Source organism: Sciurus carolinensis, chromosome 5, assembly GCF_902686445.1.
Source record: "Sciurus carolinensis chromosome 5, mSciCar1.2, whole genome shotgun sequence".
In the NCBI taxonomy this organism is placed as follows: Eukaryota; Metazoa; Chordata; class Mammalia; order Rodentia; family Sciuridae; genus Sciurus; species Sciurus carolinensis.
The window spans coordinates 71,607,091-71,632,159 of record NC_062217.1 but is presented as its reverse complement, the minus strand read 5'-3'; the positions used below and the strand labels follow the sequence as shown (position 1 = coordinate 71,632,159).

At 35.2% G+C, this 25,069-nt stretch overlaps 1 protein-coding gene across 10 annotated transcripts in view; it reads right to left on the bottom strand.

Moving 5' to 3' along the window:
* Positions 1–25,069, bottom strand: part of Scel (sciellin) — a 98,959-nt gene that overhangs the window by 13,192 nt on the left and 60,698 nt on the right. For 8 of the 10 annotated variants that reach the window (XM_047553241.1, XM_047553242.1, XM_047553246.1 and 5 more), the window contains 10 exons: positions 24,094–24,153; positions 22,541–22,600; positions 21,474–21,533; positions 18,775–18,825; positions 17,248–17,307; positions 11,220–11,279; positions 10,621–10,680; positions 10,420–10,476; positions 2,838–2,900; positions 504–596 (listed from right to left, as the gene is read on the bottom strand). In XM_047553241.1, coding sequence (XP_047409197.1) covers positions 504–596; positions 2,838–2,900; positions 10,420–10,476; positions 10,621–10,680; positions 11,220–11,279; positions 17,248–17,307; positions 18,775–18,825; positions 21,474–21,533; positions 22,541–22,600; positions 24,094–24,153 — 624 coding nt within the window. The remainder of the gene's footprint in view (positions 1–503; positions 597–2,837; positions 2,901–10,419; positions 10,477–10,620; positions 10,681–11,219; positions 11,280–17,247; positions 17,308–18,774; positions 18,826–21,473; positions 21,534–22,540; positions 22,601–24,093; positions 24,154–25,069) is intronic. The other 2 variants (XM_047553247.1, XM_047553245.1) reach the window with 2 other exon arrangements.

Sequence of the window (25,069 nt, the reverse complement as noted above, 5' to 3'; positions counted from 1 at the left end):
TAGATCTAGCTAAAGAATGCCAAAATTAAGGCTGGACAGGTAGCTCAGTGGCAGAGTGCTTGCCTAGAGCCCCCAGGCCCTGGGTTCAATCTCCAGTACTACAAAACAAAAACAAAACAAAACCCACTAACATCACAGTCTCATGGTTTTTTGTAATTGTAGACTTTTTAAGGAAAGACTGCATTTTATACTGTCCTATTCAGATGTCCCAATAATAACCAAGTTGCTAATAACACTTTGGTGTAATGTTATATACAAACAACCACCCCAGATAAAATTAGAAATACCTTCATTTCAAAGGAAGTGTCAGAGGCCATCCTCAGTTAACTTAGCAAGACCCCATCCCAAAATAACAAATGAAAGGGACTGGGGCTGTAGCTCAGTGGAAATCACACCTGGGTTCAATCCTAGCAACACACACACACACACACACACACACACACACACACACACAAAACTCAGGGAGAATATTCCTGCTGTTTGTCGTGCAATCAACTAAATACCTGAAGCTGTTCCTGGTTTCATAGGAATAGGCAGTGGTTCTCGTGGATTCATTGTGCAGAGCATTGGTGAATCCATTAACTTGGCCACCTAGCCTGAGACAGCAAACGGTATATTTGGCACTTAAAATCAAAACCACTTAGAAGTTTTTTATTTTGTTATAATTTTGCTCAATTAACCTTATTTTACCTACAATGAACCTCTCTATGTATGTCTGATGTCTGCATAGATACACATAGAATACATAAATTATTTCACTCCCTCCACAGAAACCAGACTTTACTTTTAAGAATATCCACCAGCACATGCCACATTGTCTGTTACTAGGTTAGAATACCTTTTTATCAAGGCTACAAACCGTCAGAAATTGATTCCTGTAACATTTTCACACCAGCAGTGCTATTTTATAAAGCTTCCCATGTACAACGTATCTGAGAATTTATCAATTTAATGAAAATGATCTAGGGGTTGCTCTGAGACATTCCAGTTTCCATTTTGCTTTTAATGAAAGGCAACACTTTGAAGATTTCAGAACTCTGACCTAGATATCTGCTAATCTAAAAATGTCACCATGTTTCATAGAGTGGAGACACATTTGCTCTTTCCTATGGAACAGAAGAAATTCTTAATGCAAGAATAGTGAACATTTTAGCTCTTTCTCCTCCTCCGTGTTAGCAAACTCTGACATAGGAGAGACATGAAAACCTACAGGAGAGTTTAGATCTTAATCAAGCCTTATCATTCTCATACAGGCTGTTCTTTCCATTTCCAGAAAGCTGTTAAAGAAGAGGAGAACATTTGTTCACATATCTTCTCCAACATACAGAAAATCACCTCTGGTTTTAAGGCCGTTGTTTCATGAACGTATGACTGAGTTCAAATGATACTAAATAGTGAAAAGGTAGAAGTAATACTATTAGCTTTCTAACATGACCATCCAGGAATAGTAAACCTAACTTGAAACTGTTTAAAAATATTCAAATCAAATGACATACAATATAAAACCCACTTACAAAAAATAGCTTCAAAGGACAAAGATTACCAGTGAGACTGAAATATGTCTGTGTTGTCCTTGTAATGTAAAATAAAAAATCAACAGTTTGAAAAATCCACAAACAGAGAGAAGAGGGAAAGAATTTGCAAACAATATATTATGGACTAATGCGGTCCCCTCAATTCTTATGTTGAAGCCCTAGCACTCAATGTGACTGTAATAATTCCTCATTAATCCCTCTAATGGAACTGCATTTCATGAACAAGCCCAAATTAAACTGGCACACCTTTCAAATCATATTAAATAGGACATCCGTTAATTATACTTAATCATTTACTCTTTTTTTTCCCAACCTCAATCACTTTCAAATAATATTTGAATGAATTTGGTTAATTTTAAGTCCATTCCTATTCCCAAAATAATGAATGGGTTTTCAGGATAAGCAGATCCTAATGAAAATTCTAATGAAAATTTATTCTCCTTCATTCTATCAAAGACTTTTTAGGATCATGATAAAAGACAGCAGATGATTTGGAGAATTAAGAGAATAGAAATAAACTGTTAGATTCAAGAGCCTTTTGTAGACATTTTGGGGGGAGAATGTGAGTCAGTTTTTTCCCAAGTTTTCCCGCTATCTGCAGAAAATATTACTTCTTACACACACACACACACACACACACACACACACACAAGGAAAATCAGAAGTACCATAGGAAGGTACATAAAAAAAAAAAAAAAACAGGAATGTATTGCTTTTTTAGTCTTCTTTCACAATTAGAGGAAGAATTGCTAAACACGCAAAAGTTATTAATTCCTTCCCAATTTAAACACTGATAATAACAATGAAATACAGCCTCTATTCTCATTTTCCTTGTAGTGGCAAACAAGGTATAACAATTTTAAAGGCATTATACTCTATGGTGTAAAGAAATTTCAAAATTAGGTCCTGTTTTGTGGCTGTGAGCAATTTGCGCATTTTTTAGCATGAGGTATCCAAGGAAAAGATTTTCGGAGTGTACTCTGTATCTCTGAAGACCTACCAAGCAACAGCAAGTAAAAATAAATCTTCACAGACCACATTAAGAACTCTGAATTTCCATGACGCCTTTTACAGTAAGCAATAGAACAGCAGGCCTGAGTCAGAAAGTCTAACAGAATTAGAATTTTGTTAATTTTTTTGTATCATCTATTAAGCAACTGGTACCATAATTTTTTTGTATTAAATAGTATTTACTTTTAAATACAATAATACAATTCAAGTCCCCAGAAAATCATTTTAAGATTACATACTTCACACAGGGGCAAAATCATAAGAAAGAAAGTAAATTATAATGAACCTTACCTTCCATTCTTTTTTTCAGATACATGAGAATTTACTTCCATTAAATTTTCTGGGTCCTGGTCTCTAGTTACAACACAATTTTAGGAAATAAGTAAATATTAGAATAAACTAATTAAACCTTGTGCATAATGTTAAACACTGTGACTTGAGGTCTACAAGTGTATGGAAGATTGGAAATTGAACATTCAGCTATTTGGCACAACAACCAGGGATCAAATATGAAAGTGTGACTGGGGTGGAACTCCATGGTACAGTGCTTGTTTTGCAAGCAGAGAACATGGGTTCAATCCCCAGTACCAAACGAAAGAGAAAGCAAGCAAGAAAGAGAAAAAGAAAAGGAAGTATGGGGCTGGGGATATAGTTCAGTTGGTAGAGTGCTCGCCTCTCTCTCATGCATAAGGCCCAGGGTTTAATCCCTAGTACCATGGTTGGGGGGAGGGGTGGAAAAAGGAAAGTTGTACATTACAACTTGAGAGAGAAGTGAAAAAAAGGTTATCTTTTTGCAAGGTTTGGGGAATCTTGTCTGAAAAGACACCATTGACTTTTATTCACAATCAGCTAACAAAAATTTAATGAGCAGTGAGTTTGTGTCACAAAGTTCTACATGATTTTTTACATGATTTCATTCAGATCTTACAAAACCCTGTGGGACAGCATCTGGGACTCAGAAAGACTGAATTTTCCAAGACCAATAAACTAATTTGGTCTCCATTAATGATTTCATGAGATACCATATTCTCTGATATGTTAGTTGCATACTAGCTATTTACTTATTTGGTGTAACATTGAAAATTTCTGGTGTGTGTGTGTGTTCGTGAGTTTGGAAAAGGCTTTGTCATGAACACTACTGAACAGGAACATTGTTTAGGAGTCAGATCAAGAGGTTCATCTCTTCTCTTTCTTCCTTGGGCAAATTAATAAACCTTTTAAGCTTCGTTTTGTAAAGGAGGTTACTAATATCCAATTTTACAGGTCATGGTGAGAAAAATAACACTTAGGGCACAATGAGCACAGTTGTGGGTGAACTGAATAGGCTTACATAAATCATAACAGAGGTGTAGTAATGTAGCCGTGAGCACTATTGATTCCACAGTTTTGAGGGACTACGTTTCATTGTTATTTCTATCCTAAATTTTCACATTTTTGGAATTAATTCCACTTCTTAAAAATTGTTCTTCTCATAACCCTGAACATTGATTTTAACTAAAGTTACAATACCCAGAATGAGTACATGGATTTGTACTCACAAAATTAATATTGATAGGGATAAAGAATACTATAAAACATTCTCATCTTTATATGGAGTGAAATTTATTTTAATACTTTTTACATAACATCCAAGTCTATCAACAATTAATAGACTGTGGAAATTAGGCAGTATTAAATAGCCATACTTAAATGTTACATTTAAAATACTAGCGGCATGCTTTTGAAAATGTGAAAATTTAGAGTACTTTTTAAAAACATTTTCAAGATGTTGATAGACCTTTATTTTATTCATTTATTTATATGTGGTGCTGAGAATTGAACCCAGTGCCTCACACATGCTAGGCAAGTGCTCTACCACTGAGCCACAACACCAGTCCCTAGAGTAAATTACTTTATAATGTGAATTGCAGTAGCAATATTCCAATTGATATGTATAAAAAGTATATTTCAGAAACAGTTCAGAAGTATAGAAGTTCAAAATCACTAGATTTTGTAATCTGAATGATATAAAATTCTAAGCTGAATTCCTCAACTTAACAGCTAAACCTGTGAAAGGTAATCTCCCAGCTCACCTCCTGCAAATTTAGAAATGGAGACAGAAGGCTTTGGGGTTTGCCTTACCCACAGTCCTCATCAATTTCTGGAGCTACCTTCTTAGCATCAGGGAGTGCTATAGTACCTTAATGGCCTTAGACACTAAATGATTCTTCCCTTAATGTTTTTAATAATAAATACTTCACTAAATATTTAGGAATAAAGGAATAAAATTAAATGGAGTATCCATAATCCAGTTTCCTATAACAACAAACTCAAATGAATGGCAGCAGTACATGGTACAGATCACCAGGATACATGAATCTTGGAAAATCAGAATTTTGTCCTGGAAAGTCATTCTCCATCAACTGCTTATATTAGAAGAACTTTGTACTACATTTAAGGAAGCTGATCACTTTTACTACAACTTGAGAGTAGAGTCTAACATGACCTTACACAGAGTAGCTGTTCCATCAATACCTGAAGACACAAGATAAAGATGGCCATCTACAAGCCAAAGAGAGAGGCCTGGAACAGATTCTTTCCTCTTGGCCTAAGCAGAACTAACCCTGCTGACAGCTTGATCTCAGACTTCTAGCCTCCAAAGTCATAGAAAATAAATTTCTATCTTTAAGGCATCCAGTCTACGGTCCTTTGTTAGTGCAATCCTAACAAACAAATTCAGACTGCTTCTCCCTTGCGAGGTGATTACTTTTAGTTTCTCAGCCTGATGGTGGACATCCTCAATTCCTCTGGCACTTTTCCACTCAAGACCACTGTAGATACTGCATCTGTGCTCTGTGTACACCTCTCACTCAACTCTTTTGGACCATAACTATTTTGAGGGAGAGAAAAATTGGATTTGAACTTCAGGAAGAAGAGGCAGCCAGAATCTTACAAATCCCAAAATTAAAGTAGATAAATGAAAAATGGAGCCCACATAAGTCTTCAAAAAAGTATACTACCAAAGCAGTATGAATCAACAAACCACATTGTTAGTGGCTTCATAGCATTTTTTTCTTTTTTCTTGTTTCATTAAAGAGTACCACATATCAAGTTTGGTTGAGTGGGCTAAAATTTTTAAGCTGAATGAGCTGTACTAATATTTAAAGTAAACTAAAGTTCTTGATTATGGAAAGCCCAAAATGATCTGGGCACAGTGGTACAAACCTGAATTCCAGCAACTCAGGAGGCTGAGGAAGGAGGATCACATGTTTAAGACCTAGCAGGACCCTGTCTCCAAATAAAAGGGTTGGGGGTGTTGCTCGGTGGTAAATCCCCTGACCACTCCACCGATACTCAACAAAGTACAAAATGTATATTTGCCTTGGTTATTCACTTTGTCATTAGCTAAACTGGAAGATCCAATAAAGAAGTTCAGACTACCCATATACTTCCCAAGTTAAAGGATGTGAAAATAAATTTTTGGTTTTTATTAAGACCACATCTATTTCATGGTGTCATTTACACTGTGGCAAAAGATGAAGAACTGTGAGTCAAAGTGTGAAAAACAGATTTTTATAGAAGTTCAAGCCAAATGCTGCAGGCTTGAGCAAATACTTGATTCTAAACCCTTCCCATTCAATTGCAGCAAAAGTAAGATTTTATAGTTTATGAGCAGTTAAATTAATTTCGAGGAAATCTTGATTCTTTATAGATTCAGAGAATTGCTAAAAATCAAAATATAAACCATTGCAACTGGTAATACTTTTTTAATGTGGGTTTTCAAATGTGTGGAAGAAAATAGGAGTTATCTATGGGGCAAAGCCACAGGCCAATTTTTGAGTATACAAAAGAATTCATGTTATAACAGGGCAATTTATTTTCCTCTGCCACATTAAGAAGTATAGCATTTTGGGCTGGGGAGATAGCTCAACTGGTAGAGTGCTTGCCTCACAAGCACAAGGCCCTGAGTTCCATCCCCAGTAACCTCCCCCCCAAAAAAGAAGTATAGCATTCCCTTACAGAGCAGGTTAAGAGGGGAAATGGAGATTCTGGGGATCAAGAAATCATGTTTCTTGCTATAGACTTTTCTTAGGATAAGTTTCAATGTAATAAAGTTATTATTTCACTCCTAACTGTTCTTCTCCTCTCATGTGAGTGTAGGAAGTATTTATTAATAGGTGGCAGTATGTTTCTCTCTATAGAGCTAACTTAATTTGCTTTTGTAGAACATCACACACACTTAAAAAATTAAGAGTCTCCATAGAAAAATTTTACTATGGTATTTCTTTTATGCCAGGAACTAAATCTTAGACATTGAACTATAGTTCAAAAGGAGTATTTGTCTCCCTGAAAGGAATATAGAATACTGAGAAGTAACTAGTATAATTCCACAACTTATTGACATAGTAAAATAAGCCCAACTTTACATATTTTTACATTGTTTTCAGTGAAGATGTCTTAAAGATGTTATATTAAAGAAATTAAGAGGTCTATGGAGAAGTTGGACAATTTAGGTATTTTAAATATAAGATATAATTTCTAATTTCAGTGGCTCTTGTTCACTGTGGTTCACTGAGATCATTGTGAGCAACTGGGCATTGTGGTGCACACCTGTAATCCCAGATACCTGGGGGGAGGGGCGATGAGGTGGGAGAATTTCAAATTCAAGGCCAATCTCAGCAATTTAGAGAGATCCTGTCTCAATATGTTTTATCTAGTTGGGCTATCATAAAGCATTGATTAGTCTGAGATTTAGTTATTAATGCACAGAATATTTAACCTCCTATGTGCCAAATATTGTGCCACTGTGCTAAGCAGTATAAAAAATAAACAGGAGAGATCCAGTCCTTGCCACTAATGAGTTTATAGTTACAGAGAGAGGATTTATTAACAATTCTCTCTAAGAGACTAATGTTATGGAGCAGGAAGGACAGAGCATGAGAACGTCTAGAAGATGATGGCTTCCCAGAACCTGAGTGAGAGACACCTAAACTGATACCTGAAGGGTAAGTAGAAGTTATTCAGGCAATAAAAATGAAGGAGGAGTGAAGAGTGTTCCGGTGAGAAGCAGGTGGATAGAATTTGCTTGTAAGTGGGGAGGAACAGGAGATGGGGTGGGAAAGCCCACAGAGGCCAGATCATGATGGGCTTTGGAAACCAAGTTAAGCAGCAGGGTCATGACCGATTGGCAATGGGAAGCTACTGAAGGATTTTAATCAGAATAACAGATTTGCGTTCCAGGAAGATCAGCTACGGTGATTGAAGGACATAACTAAGATTGGCAGCTGAGAAACCCTTAGGAGACTAAAACAGCAGTCTGGTCTACAGCAGCACAGGGGTCACTTATTGAGATGATGAGAAGCACCGAAGTGGTTGAATGATTATGGGAACTGAAGCAAGAATTGAGGTTATCCCCTGGTTTATGTCTTGAACAAAAACAGAAAAAATACACAGTAGGAAGACAGAAAGCAACTTTTCTCTTGTTGGAATACTAAAACCTTGGAGGTACATGTTAACAAAAAGCCCTTAAAAAAATGAAAGTATGAAATCATAAATAGAACTTTTTTTAAATTTTTTGCTTTAGGTGAATGATGCCTTTTCTCACGGTAAAGCCTTAGATGAACTGGTGTGCTTTACTATAATCATTTTGGAGTACAAATTCAGTTTTAGTAATTAGTCTAACAACAGTTTATAGGCTACAGATAACTGAAAATCTCTCTAATTTTGGTTCATGTTACTGTTATAAGTCAGGCAATTTCTCACTGAATAAATAAAAATTCTGTGCACATCTGCATTTGTTCTGGTTGTTGTGTTCCAAGAAGCAGTTCAGGGATGCCTACTTACATTCTGATGGATGATTGAAGTTTATTCAGCCCCTAACTGTGAATTAAATATACAGCTGCAGGAAATGTCAGCAAAGTCACATAAAAGGATTCTGATTCACTGCTGTTATACTATTAAATAATCAGTGCTTGTGTCTCACTGAATTGATGTAAAAAGGCCTTGTGGCTCTTCTTCCTACCAGGAGGTGCTTTAAAATACCCTTTTTTCTCTACCTGCGTTAAAATCAAGAGGTCAGCATGGCTGCATTAGAGATACAGGTGGCTGAGTCAACTGGATGAAGACACTCTTTTCAAAGAGTTGGGTTTTTCCCATTTGTCTGCTTGTATTAATTCTTGGAATTTCTGGCTGATTGCCACCAAATCTGATGTGCTACCAAAGAATAATCAGGCGTAGGTCCATCTTGTGGACCAAGATGACATCTTAAAACACCATGATGATGAATTTTTAAATTTCCTTTTTATAGTAATCATATTCGCATAAGGAAAATGTCCTGTTTCCATGGATATTTGTTTAGGAGTTGTCGAAATACAACTTTTTGTAAAATTAGCCTCTTGCAATTAAACAAATGACAAAACTTTATGAGAAAGTTACCATTGTTAACATAGCACATTTGCCAGAGAGGCAGAGGCAGGGGAAAGAGAACAGGGGAGAGACAGAGACAGAAAGAGGCAGAGAGAGAGAACATTTCCCACTGTTAATTACTGTTCGATGTGCTTATTAAGTCTAACTATTTGCAACATGATTGGAAACCTTCTAAAACTATTACTAATATAAAGAAAAATCTACCCCAACAAATACCACTATGAAGAAATGGTTCTACTTAAAGAAGTTATTTCCATACAATTATCAGTGGCAGAATCTGCATCACAAGCTTGCTGTTATTTCAGCCATTAAAACATTTCCATGCAAGGACAGGATATAGTTGAGGGAGACAGTGCTCACCTAGGTTCAAGGCCCTGGATTCACCCCAGATCCATAAAAATTAAACAATTTAAAAAATTTAAAAAGCCCTCTGTGCAGTAAGTACTTTTTCTTCTGTCATTTTAACAGTAATTCTCTAGAGTAAATATATCCGATACAGTACTTTAACTATGGGGGAAAAACTGGAGGATTAGAGAATACAAACAGTGGAAAGAGGAGAGGCTGAGCTCATTTAATCACAGATCTTCTGTTCTCCCTCTAGGTAGTGACATCATACATATCTAAGTTTAAATGGAGGTGCTTGCTTTCTTGAGAGTGCAGCTAAGTATCTTTGAGTTATAGTATCCTCTTCTACAAAATAATAGCATATGTCTCATGGGGTATTGTAAGGACTAAACATATATAAATTGGGAGTCACATTGCATAGGTGCTCAGCAAGCACTCTAAGTAGCAATTGCTCTTCAGCTGCCTTTTGCCTTCCTCAGAATCCAGTGATAAAAATACAGAAACAGAAAGAGAAAATGAAGCCCTGATACAGAAAAGTTTAAGAGTTGGGCCAATCAGTGTGTTACACTGCCCTTTCTCTGACTGGATCCAAAGTGCTTTTTCATAATTTATTCTCTTCATCTCAGAATGTTGGTCTATGATTCCCAGATATTATTTATTATGATAGAATTTCCAGTCAAGCAAAATGATTTTAAGATTGTTTCAGAACTCAAGGTACAACTTCAAAATTAAAATCTGCTATGATATTTGGCAGGCCTAGACAAATTATGGATCTAAGGTTCTAAAAACCCTAAATTTCTTTTCCAAGTTGGTTCAACTTCTTCAAAAATGTTTTTCTTTTATGTAATTTAATTCACTTTTCATTTTCTTCCTCTAGATAAAAACTATTAAGTTATTCGTGCCAAGTTAGAAGCTTAGAAGCCCAGAATTGATTCCAAAGTAGTTCATTTGATTCCAGAAGAGTGCATTGTTTCCTTGTAGACAGTATACATGCGGGCTATAAATGCATCATCATTTGTAACACTAAAGTAAAATAAAAGCCTTCTTTAAATAAGAAAAAAAAAAACCCTACCCTCTATAGAACCTTGGTAATATGTCAAAATAAGCAGGCAAAGTCATTTACCCATTGGAGTTCCCAAGAGTTGAAGGTTTCACATTAATAAGATGGTCCAGGTTTTGGCTGTTTAAAAGAGAAGGAAAAGTTCAGGTCAGTGAAATGTAATGTTTTGCAGGTTGCAAAGTCAATAAAGCAACAATACAAATCCACTTCATTCAGGGACAACAGAGAGACAAAAAATGTGACTGACTGCTTTTATTTGAGTACCTCTGATTGCTTCTGATTACTGTAGGAGTTACTTTGATGAAATTATCCAGATCTTGGTTTCTTTAAATGGAAAAATGGAAAGAGAGCATTTAGTGATAAAAGTTCTTTTCTTCAACAATTAAAATATATTTTATTAGTGCATTTTTATTAAACATAATAATGCAAATAATGTACTATGTCATATTAAGATATTTTTAAAGAAATCAAAGAAACATCAAAAAATCACAATATGTGAAATTTATTTGTATTTAAGTGAACTTTAAAATACAGTTTATGATACATGCAATTAAAAACAAATATTGAATAAATATTAGGTGAGATTGTTAATTTTTAGTATGATTTTGTGTATTATTATTATTATTTTACCAGTTTTAGGCTATTAAATGACTGACCAATAAGGACACAAGCAAATGCTATCATACATAAAAACTCAGATTAAATTATTTCAAATCCAACATGACAGAATGTCATAATTCAAAGTGATATAAAACTCTGTTGATAAAATTGTTAAGGTTATAAAAGGCTTGAAATCATAATAAAACAAAATATTCTTCCTGACTCAAGTACATCTAAAAATTTTTTTAAAAGTGTTCTATTACCTTTGGTTGGTTGTGAGAATTTCAGGATTCACTTTGATAAGTTTATCAAGGTCTTGATTTCTTTAAGAAGACAAAAAATGAAGCAGTTTGGGTTAGAGGTAATAGGGTTTCAGGTCATGGTGAATGGAGGAAAGGATTACAGTGCGAAACATGGTCTTTTGGTGTAGAACCACCATGAAATGCATTTTATAATCCATCAAGAGGGGGAAGAATTATGCTGCTGTAAGAGAAGAAAACTTCCTCTGACTTCACACACTTAGTTTGCCAAAGCATATCCACCTACAAGGACGTGGAGGTGAAGTGCTCCAGAACCAACACCCAGTGACACAATTTGTCACTCCGGAACAGCTCAACAATATTAAGATATGGACTGATTCTAATGCCTTTGCCATTTCTTAAAGCATGTTGTAACTAAGGATATTAATTCTTTAAAACCATAAGGTCTAAAACTGGGGTTTTATTCTTTATTCTTAGCATAGAATCCATCAAGTGTGATTTTCCCCCCTATTTTATTTTATTATCATTATTATTATTATTATTGTTGTTGTTGTTGTTATTATTATTACTGCTGAGGGTGGAAACAAGGATCTTTAGCATGCTAGATAACCATTCTACCACAATACTATGCCTCCAGTCCTTCTCTTTCCTCTATGATGACTAAAAACATGAATTGAATTTAATTGTTCCTAGTTAAATTAGATACATCTTTTGAAAACTGTTCAACTCCACCCATTTCTTTTTTCAGCAAGAGAACAGTATTTTCTCCCCTGTGGTCCTCCATCATCTACGATCTTGGTATAACTCCAGTTTTAAGGGCTGCAGAGTGGTGATTTTTTTCAGTGTCCCTCTAAACCCTTTTCTAATATATATTCAGAGAACTGCATGGCAGGTGCATGGCAAGAGATTGCTGGGCCAATAACCCCTGCTTCCCCTTCCATCTGAGACAGCAAGGCATCTGTCCCCATCACCTACTACAATCCTTTTTTCTTATTTAAAAATAAAATGCATTTCACTCATAAAGAAGATTGATGCAAGATTACTAACTCAAAGCGTGTCATTTAGAGATGAATCGTTAAAAAGGTCTAGGGCCTATATTCCCCTTCCCTGGCCTCAATCTTTCCATCAAATGTGCTTCTCAGCTCATGACTCCATTCTGTGAGATCTCCTCTCCTGGTTGTCAGATCTCCATGGTGGATAGAAAGTCCCTATCCGGACTTTCACAGTTTTGAATTAGCTTCTATATAATATACAAAATTAAAGATTATCCATTGGTGTCTGTAAACATCATTAAAAGAATATTGCCCAACAAGAACTAATCCAAACAAAATTTATTTGTATCAATGCACATAAATCGAAGGCATTTTTATATATAAGCGATGAATCTTCAGAAAGAGAAATTAGGAAAACTACCCCATTCACAATAGTTTCGAAAAAAATAAAGTATTTGGGAGTCAATCTCACAAAAGAGGTGAAAGACCTCTACAATGAGAACTACAGAACACTAAAGAAAGAAATTCAAGAAAACCTTAGAAGATGGAAAGATCTCCCATGTTCTTGGATAGGAAGAATTAATATTGTCAAAATGGCCATACTACCAAAAGTGCTATACAGATTCAATGCAATTCCAATTAAAATCCCAATGATGTACCTTACAGAAATAGAGCAAGCAATTATGAAATTCATCTGGAAGAATAAAAAACCCAGAATAGCTAAAGCAATCCTTGGCAGAAAGAGTGAAGCAGGGGGTATCACAATACCAGATCTTCAACTCTACTACAAAGCAATAGTAACAAAAACGGCATGGTATTGGTACCAAAATAGAAAGGTGGATCAATGGTACAGAATAGAGGACACGGACACAAACCCAAATAAATACAATTTTCTCATACTAGACAAAGGTTCCAACAATATGCAATGGAGAAAAGATAGCCTCTTCAACAAATGGTGCTGGGAGAATTGGAAATCCATATGCAACAGAATGAAACTAAACCCGTATCTCTCACCATGCACGAAACTAAACTCAAAATGGATTAAGGATCTCAGAATCAGACCAGAGACCTTGCATCTTATAGAAGAAAAAGTAGGTCCAGAGCTTCAACATGTCGGCTTAGGACCAGACTTCCTCAACAGGACTCCCATAGCACAAGAAATAAAAGCAAGAATTAATAACTGGGATAGATTCAAACTAAAAAACTTTCTCTCAGCAAAGGAAACTATCAGCAATGCAAAGAAAGAGCCTACAGAGTGGGAGAAAATCTTTGCCAATCATACTTCAGATAGAGCGCTAATCTCCAAAATCTATAAAGAACTCAAAAAACTCTACACCAAGAATGTAAATAATCCAATCGACAAATGGGCTAACGAAATGAATAGACACTTCACAGAAGAAGATATACAAGCAATCAACAAACATATGGAAAAATGTTCAACATCTCTAGTAATAAGAGAAATGCAAATCAAAACCACCCTAAGATTCCATCTCACCCCAATTAGAATGGCAATTATCAAGAATACAACCAACAACAGGTGTTGGCGAGGATGTGGGGAGAAAGGTACACTCTTACATTGCTGGTGGGGCTGCAAATTAGTGCAGCCACTCTGGAAAGCAGTGTGGAGATTCCTTAGAAAACTTGGAATGGAAACACCATTTGACCCAGCTATCCCACTCCTTGGCCTATACCCAAAGGACTTAAAATCAGCATATTACAGAGATACAGCCACATCAATGTTCATAGCTGCTCAGTTCACAATAGCCAGATTGTGGAACCAACCTAGATGTCCTTCAATTGATGAATGGATAAAGAAAATGTGGTATATATATACAATGGAATATTACTCAGCCATAAAGAATGATAAAATTATGGCATTTGCAGGCAAATGGATGAAACTGGAGAATATCATGCTAAGTGAGATAAGCCAATCTCAAAAAACCAAAGGAAGAATGATATCGCTAATAAGTGGATGATGACACATAATGGGGGGTGGGAAGGGTTAGTGTTGGGGTTGGAGTTGGGTTTAGGGAGGGGGGCAGGAATGGAGGAAGGAAGGACTGTATAGATGGAGGGGAAGGGTGGGGGGGGGAGGGAAAAAATGGCAGAATGAATCAAACAACATTACCCTATGTAGATTTATGATTACACAAATGGTATGCCTTTACGCCATGTACAGACAGAGAAACAACATGTATCCCATTTGTTTACAATTTTATAATAAAAAAAAAGTTCAAAGATGATAGAAACATTATATTTTTGTGATTACTTATTATTTTTCATCATTCTTAGTAAACTAATGAATTTATTCTTGAAGAGTTACAACTATTAAAGATAACTGCATTAGTCAGCTTTCTGTCTCTATAATAAATGTCTGATAAAAATCCAAAAAAACAAAAAAAAAAAACAAAAAACAACAAAAAAAATTTATTTGTATAAATTAATAGAAAAATATGTTATAAAACAGGTACAGTAAGGATTAATTGAGATAGTAAAGGTAAAAAAAGTGTTATAAAACAAAACCATGCCATAAAAACAATGCTTAAAATTAGCTAATTTCAAGATGTAAAAGGAAAATACTAATGAGGAATAAATCATTTTAGAGGGGATAGTATGTTCAAAAGCCTTTTTATACATATAAAATTAATCAAAATATATTTTAGTGTAACTACATATATATTTTCATGTGTTGGCATAATTAAGAATAGGCAGCATAAAAAATGCAAAAACATACGCAGGAACTTCCATTTACACTTGTTCTGCTGAGCACAGAAAATTTGATTATCTAACAATCTAGATCAGAATTATTCAATTAATATTTTATATTAACATTTATATTTATATAAAACATTGTTTATGTTCATATAAAATATTTATATTAATATCATCAATTAATATTTTATAGATTAATATTTTGGCAAGACCAATAAGAAATACATTCTATTTCACAGTTCAATACTCTTTCTTTTACAGACAGACACATACAGACTCACATATGGAAAACATAAATTATACAAAAGAATACCCTACTCCTTTAGAAGAATGCTCACATTTTCTATTTGATTTATTCAATGGAGGGGGTGAGATTGATTGCCACTCACTAAATTAACTAAAAGACCTTTGAATGGATGGTGACCCACAATTTGAGAAACTCTAGCTTAGAAAACATGTGTTAAGTCCTACTATTACTTCTAAAAAGGCAATGCCGTGTGTTAATAAAATCTGGATCTTAGTAATAGTGCTGAACTGTCTTGAGTGACAGCATAGGAAAGTCATAGGCAATTTATCTCCATGAATTGAAAACAACAAATATATTGACTTTTTTTTTTTCTGGACCTGAATCCTGAAAACAAAAGAATCTAAAATCTATATTTTATCCTGAGAATATGTAACATCTTTCCTACTCAAGTTACTATGCTTTCATTAATTTTGCTTTCAGGATGTGGCAAAGGATGCATTAGAACTGGTATTGTGACTTCTGAAAACGCTGTATGACGTATTGCAGTCATTTACACACTGTACCATTGTCATTCATAAAGTAATGCTTCATGTGACACTGAAAACAGTGGAGGGCACATCCTGGCTGTCCCACAACAAGAGCAGCAATCATATCTGATAGCCTCCACTATTTCCTGGGGTTTTTAATTAACTTTCATTACTTCAAGAACAGTCTGTGCTGTAGTTGTAAAGACCAGAGCTGGGCTGAGAGTTAGAAAACCCTATAGGAGACTGCGTGATTTTGCCCTCTGGCCTTAGTATTCTCATTTGTGAATGAGTAGCTTGGATTGGATAATCTCTAAGGCTCTGTCCATCACTAACATCTATTCCAGGACTCCATGAATAAGAATTTTACTGCCTATAGTGTATATTATATCCTCTTTTTAATCTCTTTTTCCTTTTTAAATGCAATTCACTGACAATACATTCTATATTGAGCAAGCAGTATGCGAGTGCTCCAAAATGTAATATATTAAATTGACAACCTATTATTGTCTTGGAGTAACATCTCTGAGCCCCTGGTACATAATTAGCTTTAATCTATGTTAATTGCCTACTGTTAATAAGATTGAGTATGACTACTGAATTCCCTTTTTGGCGTCCACAGCCTATAATTATACCTAATGTGCAACTAATGATACCTAGTCTTAAATTGTGAACCCAGTAGGTGCTCAGTAATTATTCACTGCTTAAGAGATCACAGAACTACTATCAGTCTTACACTGATTTTCTCTGTGACCCTGGTCAAATCACTTAACCTTTCTGTGTCCTAATTTCCTCTTCTACAAAATGAGCAATTTCAACTAGAACAGTGGTTTTCAAAGTTGTTCAAATTAAGTAGGCTAGGATTCTCTGAGGTTTCTGTCTTCCGTCTTGAAAATTTTATGATTTTTTAAAGATACCAACTAAACTTAAAAAAGGAAATCATGAAAAAACATTTCTAAGCTTCCTAGGAGGAAGATGTAATGATGTGAAATTTTTCAATATAACCAGGTACAAAAAGTGAATTTCATTGTCTTAGAAAAACTACTTAAGGACTTACCAAATTTTTGGTCCACCAAACCCTCTAAAGATCAATGAACCTCAATGTTCCAGAATTAGCCAGAAAACACTACCAAAAGGAGGTGAATGATGCTACTACAGAGTTCAATGAAGTTTGTAGGTCTATTCTTTAAATTAACTATCACTGATGAATTTTAATTCTAGAGACAAAAGTATTAATATCAACGCCACACAAAGCAAAACGGTTCTTGGACTGGCACTGTTCCCAGCAACCCCTTCTCCAATTGCTCCCTTCAACTACTTTACTTAAGGCTGAGGAAAGTGAAGTGGCCACCATTCATTGTTGTCAGCAGCCTCTCTTTCTTGCAATTAACAAATTCTGTTGTTAATATCTAGGTTTCCAGGGACATATAAAAACTGTGATGATATTTCAAGACCTATATCTAATTTGCCCATAGAATGATTATGCCATTTATATTCACCCTGTGCTTAGTTATGGAGAAGGAAAATCAAACAAATAAATAATATTCTTCTCTTACCCAGAGGTGCTTTTGACAGCTTTGGGGCTTACATTAATAAGTTGATCAAGACCTTGTTCACTGCAAAGCAAAATAAAGTTCAGAGCCAATAGGAAATCGGAAAACTTAATGACTGTTTTTTTTTTTTCAGTTACAAATTATTCAACAGAATCTAAAATAAAAGTGGTAAGTTTATCGAATTTCTACTTTAAATATATTAATTGCTGTTTTTTAATCCTCAGAACAACTCACTGAGGTAGACACTATCATTCCCTATGAAGAAATTGAATTTTCAGAAGTAAAAAGACACTTTTTGGGGCCATATACCTAAGCAGTGACTGAGGTGAACCAAAACTGAAATTCCAACAAATGGATCTCAAACTCCATACTCCTGCCCCTAAGAGGCTTCCTCTCATATTCGCAGCAACTCCTTCCATTCATGCAATGTTCTCACCATTATCTTCATGATAATTTTATAAAAGATGGCTTGAAGTTTCTCTGTAATACATATATTAACTTGGCTCCAGTGTATAATAGATCTTAATTTCTATTTCTCTCTCTCTCTCTCTCTCTCTCTCTCTCTCTCTCTCTCTCTCTCCTTCTCTCTCTCTCTTTGGTACTAGGAATTGAAATATTGAAATCAGGGGCACTTAATCACTAGCCTGTTTTGTTTATTTTGTTTTTTTGTTTGTTTGTTTGTTTGTTTGAGAGTGTCTTGCTAAAGTGCTGAGGCTGGCTTTGAACTTTTGATCCTCCTGCCTCAGTCTCCTGAGCAGCTGGGATTACAGGCTTGCACCACCACACCTGGCTCTAACAGGTCTTAATTTCTCAAGAACAGAAGAAATTCAATGTCATGCAAAAATATTCTAATCAAGTACAAGAATGTTATGTTCCCAGTTTTCTCAAATGAACTCTCAAATTCTTGGGTTTATGAGAAGGTAGAAAGTCAATGTTCTCTGGTTTATTCAGTTTTATGAATTTATAATTTATTAGTTTAAATTTACACTTATAATCTATTTGTTATTAGTGTGTCAAAAGGAATTGCTCAAGTAGTAATTATACCAATTGGCTTCAGTATTACCATTTTAAACAGTATTATAATGACTAAGACAAGCAATAATAAAAGAAAAACTTGTCAGCTATTATTACTTATCAAGAAATCAGTGTGCCAGGCAAGACAGAGCTGCCTATAATCCCAGTGGCTCAGAAGGCTGAGGCAGGAGGATCCCGAGTTCAAAGGCAGCCTCAGCAACTAAGGAACTTAATGAGACCCTATCTCTAAATAAAAAATAAAAAGGTTTGGGGATGTGGCTCAGTGGTTAAGGGCCCCTGGGTTCAATCCTCAGTACACACACACACACAAAAAAAAAAAAAGAAAGAAAGAAAGAAAGAAAGAAAAAAGAAAAAAAGAAATCAATGTGTTTTTTTGTTTTCATGTCCCCTTTCAAAATGCCTTTAGCCAATAATCTTTCTTGCTCTCTCTCTCGTTTTTTTTTTACATTAATTGGAGAATTGTTCAGGAGTCTTTAATAATGTTAACAAGCTTACCTTTTGTTTGCTGAGGGGGGCTCTTTGATGAGCTTGTCCAGATCTTGATTCCTAAAAATAAAATCAGGTCAATTAAAATCAATAATCTCTATACTTTTCAACCTTAATACTAAATTAATGACTATTGCAAATTTAAAAATCCATCATCACTTGAATTCTTTTTTTAGCCCCACATAAAAATGTAGCTTCTATCAACTTACTTCTTGAGCACCATTGAATATATGAGAATTTAATTTTATTCATGTTTTTGTCAAGTCTAACACAAAGCAGAATTACTTTTAAACTCCTTTTTCTTATTATATTTGTGTAGCCAAATTAGCATTTAGTATAGTTTTGGAGGCTATAATGAGAAAGAGAAAAATATGAAATCATTTATCGTTACTTCCTCCCTCTTCCAACAAACAAACGAATAATAGCAACTGAGAATTTTAAAGCATTTTTCCCAGTTTAAATTATGTAAGTAATATGTGTGTATTTATATGTGTGTATATACATATGATATAATTTTGTGCTATATTAATTAATTAAATCATTTTAGAATCACACTTCATGCAAAGCCAAATCATAACAAGCAAAATTTCAGACTATTTATGTTTCTATTCAAAACACTAATGTGAATGTTGAGGCAATCAAAGCTCTAATGAGATAATGTTATAACACTGGGCTCTTATACCAACCCTAAAACCAAACAGCCTGAACAAAAGTCTTATTTGATATACTTTATTATTAGACAATGCATTAAATATCCTGAAGAGAAAAAGAGACCAGAAAGGCTTTATCATTTAATTAATCTTTGGGACTAACCTATGAACTCATTTTATTATGTACCTATCCTCTGATGTAAATTATTATAGTCTAGTATGCTAAACTATAAGAAATTACCATTCATGGGTTAAAATTTTTGAACATCAGTAATTTTTTAATATTTAACTTAATAGGACAATTTCTTCAGTATCTTCTTTAAGTATCAAGTGGTGCTATGGGTATACAACAATGAAGAAAAATAATAGCACTAATAATACTAATAGATAATATGTAATAAATAAGTAAGTACTTGAGCAAAAGTACTTTACAAGCATGATCATATTTAATCTTTCTCTAACTCATGAAGACAGTTAACTCCTGGTTTTACTGATAAAGAAGCTAAAAGCTTAAAGATTGAGCAATTTCTCCAAGACTACACAACTAGCAAATGTGCTCTGAACTCAAAAATCTCACTGTCACATGGAAGAAATGAATACACACCATGCAATAAGTGTCAGCATGTGGCTACTAAGAAAGGCCACCTTCACCTTTAGAAACTAAGTCATCCTGGGAAAGGGACAAAAGACAACTGCTGTTCCCTTCATCTGTAATATAAAGTATTATCTGATCTCCAGATTCGGTGTCTGACCATAAAGGTGCTTTCCTATTTGTTGAACAAAGCTTGAAAATGGTTGAGCACCAAATATTCAGATGTGGTGAGATTTTCAGTTTAATCATAAATGAATGAAACTACATATGCAATAGTGGGGTAGGACAGCCAGCTGTGTTTTAGAAGTGGCCTCAACTGCATTGAGTTGACCCTCCTCTCCCCTCTACATAAAATACTATCTAGTCTAAAGGTCAAAAAACTATGGCCCTCACGCTAAATTCTGCCTGATTTTCTAAATAGTTTCATTGGAATAGCCATGTCCACATATTTGCAAGATATTTTCTATGGCTGCTTTCACAGTAGTGGTGGAACAGACTATGTAGTTAAAGGAAAGATTGAACTATTTACTACCTGGCCTTTTAACATAAAGTTTCTGATATCTGATCTAGTCAAAATAAGCTATTTTGGGATTGGGTTGTAGCTTAGTGGTAGAGTGCTTACCTAGCACATGTGAGGCACTGGGTACAATCCTCAGTACACACAAAAAGAAATAAAATAGAGTCATAAAATTTTTTTTAAATAAGTTCTGTTTGATGCTACATACTACAAAAAACAGAAAACATTTCTACATGCAAAGTAAGAGAGAAAAATCTGTCAAAAAGAATGTATGATCATGGTATCTTTTGTATCTAACTCATATTCAAACTCATATAATAATATATGTACATAGCGTCATGGTTTTGTTGTCTCTCCATTTTCTTAACATGCTGTGCCTTAGAGAAAAGTCTCTTTATATAAAAGACAAATTTCATTCTTTGTATTCTTTATTATTTTAAGGAACTGAATATTAGTTTTAAAATGATCTCCCAACCTCAGGATAGTTTGGGTGGTAAATAATAAGAAGAGGTAATCAACAGTGGAGGAAGAAGGAAAGAGAAATTTTTTTTTTATTATAAACAAATGGGATACATGTTTCTCTGTTTGTACATGGCGTAAAGGCATACCATTGAAGGTTTTTCTTTAGGCTGCTTAGCTTTAGGAAATTGTTTTGGGGTGATGTTTCTTCCCATTTGTTTTTAGGATGCCCTAAGCATGGAACACAAATCCTGTGCTGGAAGGATCACTCTGATATTTCAAAGAGTTTTCTCTCCTGCAAAAACCCACAGCCAGGGAGCCCTCAGGCAAGGTCTTGAAGACCAGCCCCGGGAGGGTGATAGAGGAACCGTTGATTTGGGGTCCCATGACTGATTATCTCTATGGTGGGGCAGTGCATTTCATCATATTTTAAAAGTTGAATACAAAAACAAACAAAAATGGGAGCAATATAAGAGTTTCATGAACTTACCCTGCTTTGATCCTGTTTGTTTCAGGAACCACTTTGATGAGGTTGTCAAGACTCTGACCCCTTCAGGACATGGGAGAAATGACCATATCAGTGATATATTTTCATCAAATGGTTACAAATATTTGTTGAAACTGAGAAATATTTTTTTATCTTAAAGTAGTTATTAAAACAGAGGCTGGCCATCTAAAAATGTTGAAGTTTTTAGTGATATCTATCTATTGATCATCTATCAATACATGCATAGGAATAATGAATAACTAATATCTTTTTTTGAAGGACTTTTTATAACTTTATTTTATGTATTTATTTTTTATGTGGTGCCAAGGATGGAACCCAGTGCCTCACACATGCTAGGCAAGTGCTTTACCACTAAGCCTCAACCCCAGGACAATAACTAGTATCTTAGGATTTTTCTACTTTTGATGAGATCGATGTGATTTATCCAATTTAATCCTCCCACCAATCCTATGACACAGGACGTATTATCATCTTAATTCAATAGAGAAAAACCTTCAGACGCAAGCATTTTCTCACATGGCTGTAGCAATGGGGCTAGAACTTGAAGCTGTGTAATCTAGTTCCAGAATGCTTGGCCTTTACCACAGCACCAACCACCTTATTGGAACTTAGTACCTGAATGAGTGCTGGAAGAACTAGAAAGCACCCAGTCCATTTCCTCACTTCAAGGATGAGAAGACTGAAGCACAAATAGAAGTAACTATTCAAGATCAACAAGTTTGAGGGGCAGAACCAGGACCAGATCCACATCTAAGGGCTCTAGCCTAGTTCTCTCTTGCGGCTACTGGGCCTTCCCTTCTGTTTAGGAAAATCAAGTCAACAAATAAAAATGTCATCTCCATCTTGGGAAAACAACTCTGGGCCTAACCAATCAAAGGTGCCTTCACCTTTGGCCCGAATCTTAAACATTTCAGATCTGAGGTAGTCAGGGTTACAGGGTTTTCTTGACAATCATTGGGTTCAGCATCAGTCAGATGAAATGATGATTTAATTATACTTTTAAGCCTTGGTTATCATGAAATGAAAAAGAGGAGCTTCTTTAATCTTACCCTTGTATACTTCTTCCTGTCGATGGACTTACTTCGATGAGGTTATTAAGGTCTTTGGAACTTTAATCAGACAAACACACACACACACAATAAATAAAAATGGAATTAAATTGATTGACTCTTGATTTAAGCAATATATGTGCTCAAGATGAATTTTACTACTAAGTTTTAACAGAAATCAGTACTAGCTTTTACCTTTAAAAGGGTAAACATTTTGAGCTTTATACAAATCATTGGTATACTAACTTAGTTATCTATTTACCCTCAAAATAAAACCATAAAATTAGGACAAGATTTAGTTTTTTTTAAAAAATGATTTATTTATTTTTTATTTTTTTTTATTTTTTTACATTTACATAGGGTAATGATGTTTATTTTATTTTTCCCCTCCCCCCCACCCCTCCCACCCCTCCCACCCCTCCCACCCCTCTTTTCCCTCTACACAGTCCTTCTTTCCTTCATTCTTACCGCTCTCCTTAGCCTAACTCTAAACCTAACCCTAAACCTAATGCTAGCCCGTCCCACCCCCCATTATATGTCCTCATCCGCTTATCAGCGAGATCATTCGTCCTTTAGTTTTTGAGATTGGCTTATCTCACTTAGCATGATATTCTCCAATTTCGACCATTTGCCTACAAATGCCATAATTTTATCATTCTTCATTGCGGAGTAATATTCCATTGTATAAATATGCCACAGTTTCTTTATCCATTCATCAACTGAAGGGCATCTAGGTTGGTTCCACAATCTGGCTATGGTGAATTGAGCAGCAATGAACATTGATGTGGCTGTATCTCTGTAGTTATGCTGATTTTAAGTCCTTTGGGTGTAGGCCAAGGAGTGGGATAGCTGGTATGATTTATTCAGGAACAAAACTGTTGCCCTGTTTCCATAAGCATTTCATCTAGTGTTACCTCTATAACTAAAATGTTTGTTGATAATTTACACTTGTCATACCTTTTGGTTTTAAAGGTATTTTATATCCATTATTATGCTTGATTCTTACAACTATCCAGTGCCAAAATCAGAATGAATATTATGGTCCTCATTCTGTAACTAAAGAAGCTACAACTCAAACTGGGCACTATAGTACATGCCTGTAATCCCAATGACTTGGGAGGCTGAGACAGGAGGATGGCAAGTTTGAGGCCAGCCTCAGCAGCTTAGTGAGACTAAAATAAATTAAAAACAAAAGTGGCTGGAGCTGTGGCTCAGTGATAAAGCATTCCTGGGTTCAATCTCTAGTGAAAGAAAGAAAAAGAAAGAAAGAAAGGAAGAAAGAAAGAAAGAAAGAAAGAAAGAAAGAAAGGAAGGAAGGAAGAAAGAAAGAAGAAAGAAAGAAAGGAAGGAAGGAAGGAAGGAAGGAAGGAAAGAAGGAAGGAAGGAAGGAAGGAAGCTGCTGCAACTCAGTATTCAAGGGACTTGCTCAAAGACACCCAGCTAGTAAGTGATGAGGTTCGCACTTTCTGATTCCAATCCAAAGGCTTTTCAACTCATCCTCTGACACAAATTGATGAGGAGGGAGAGGAAGAGAGATAAGACATAATCCTCACCCTTGGTTACTTCTGTTTACTTCAAGGGTCACTTTGATGAGATTTTCAAGACTCTGGCCCCTTTAAAACATTGAAAAAATGATGAGGTTAATGGTAGTTTTTCACAAATGGATGAAGTCATTCATAATACTCAGAAACAGTATAAGCGCACCCTGAGATCATGTCAAAGTTGAAAACTGTTACAGGTGACTATGCAGGCATGGAGCATTTATACATCTCTGGAACTCAATGGGACTCAGTAAAACAGCATTTCAATCTTGGAGTCATTTGGTCACTAGCAAATTTTGCATCAAGAAAAAAAATAAAGTGCTTAACACAGAAACACAGAAAAAGAAAAAAAAAAAAACAGACTCTATTTCAGTGTATTTAATACCATGCTGTTAATCTTTGGCACATACATGTAATATTTTTATGTCAGTCTATGCACTTATCTTATGGAACATTCCAGAAGGCATGCTCTCTTAATATCAATCTCCAACATGCATGGAACTTTAAAACCAGCTTTGAAGAGTCAATGCTTTGTTTATTTGACATTCACTGGCAGACTGCCATAAAAGTGTATTAAGACAAATACGCTGATATGCTAAAATTCACAATATGTAAACTGGTATGTGTTTCTGATACTTACAACCGTGTGTTAGCATGGCTCATTTGACCTATTGTTTTGGCAACAAACAAGAAGATTAAAATCTACAGAGTTCTGAGATGTTCTGAAGTGTAAAACATATTGACAGTACTATAAAACTCCACGAAGTCACTAAAAACACTTCAGTATTTCATGGTTACCCTTTGGTATATGTCTGCTTTTGATCTTAATGGAATTTTGCTTTTCTTGGTGCTTCTCCATGTGTTTTCCACAAACACAGTGCCAACCAATGTTTGTCTGATCTCCAAGGGGCACCATGTGGGGACAAGAACATCAACAGGAGTGTACTTCACACTGTTTCTCCATACTCTGGACTCTACTAAGTGCACA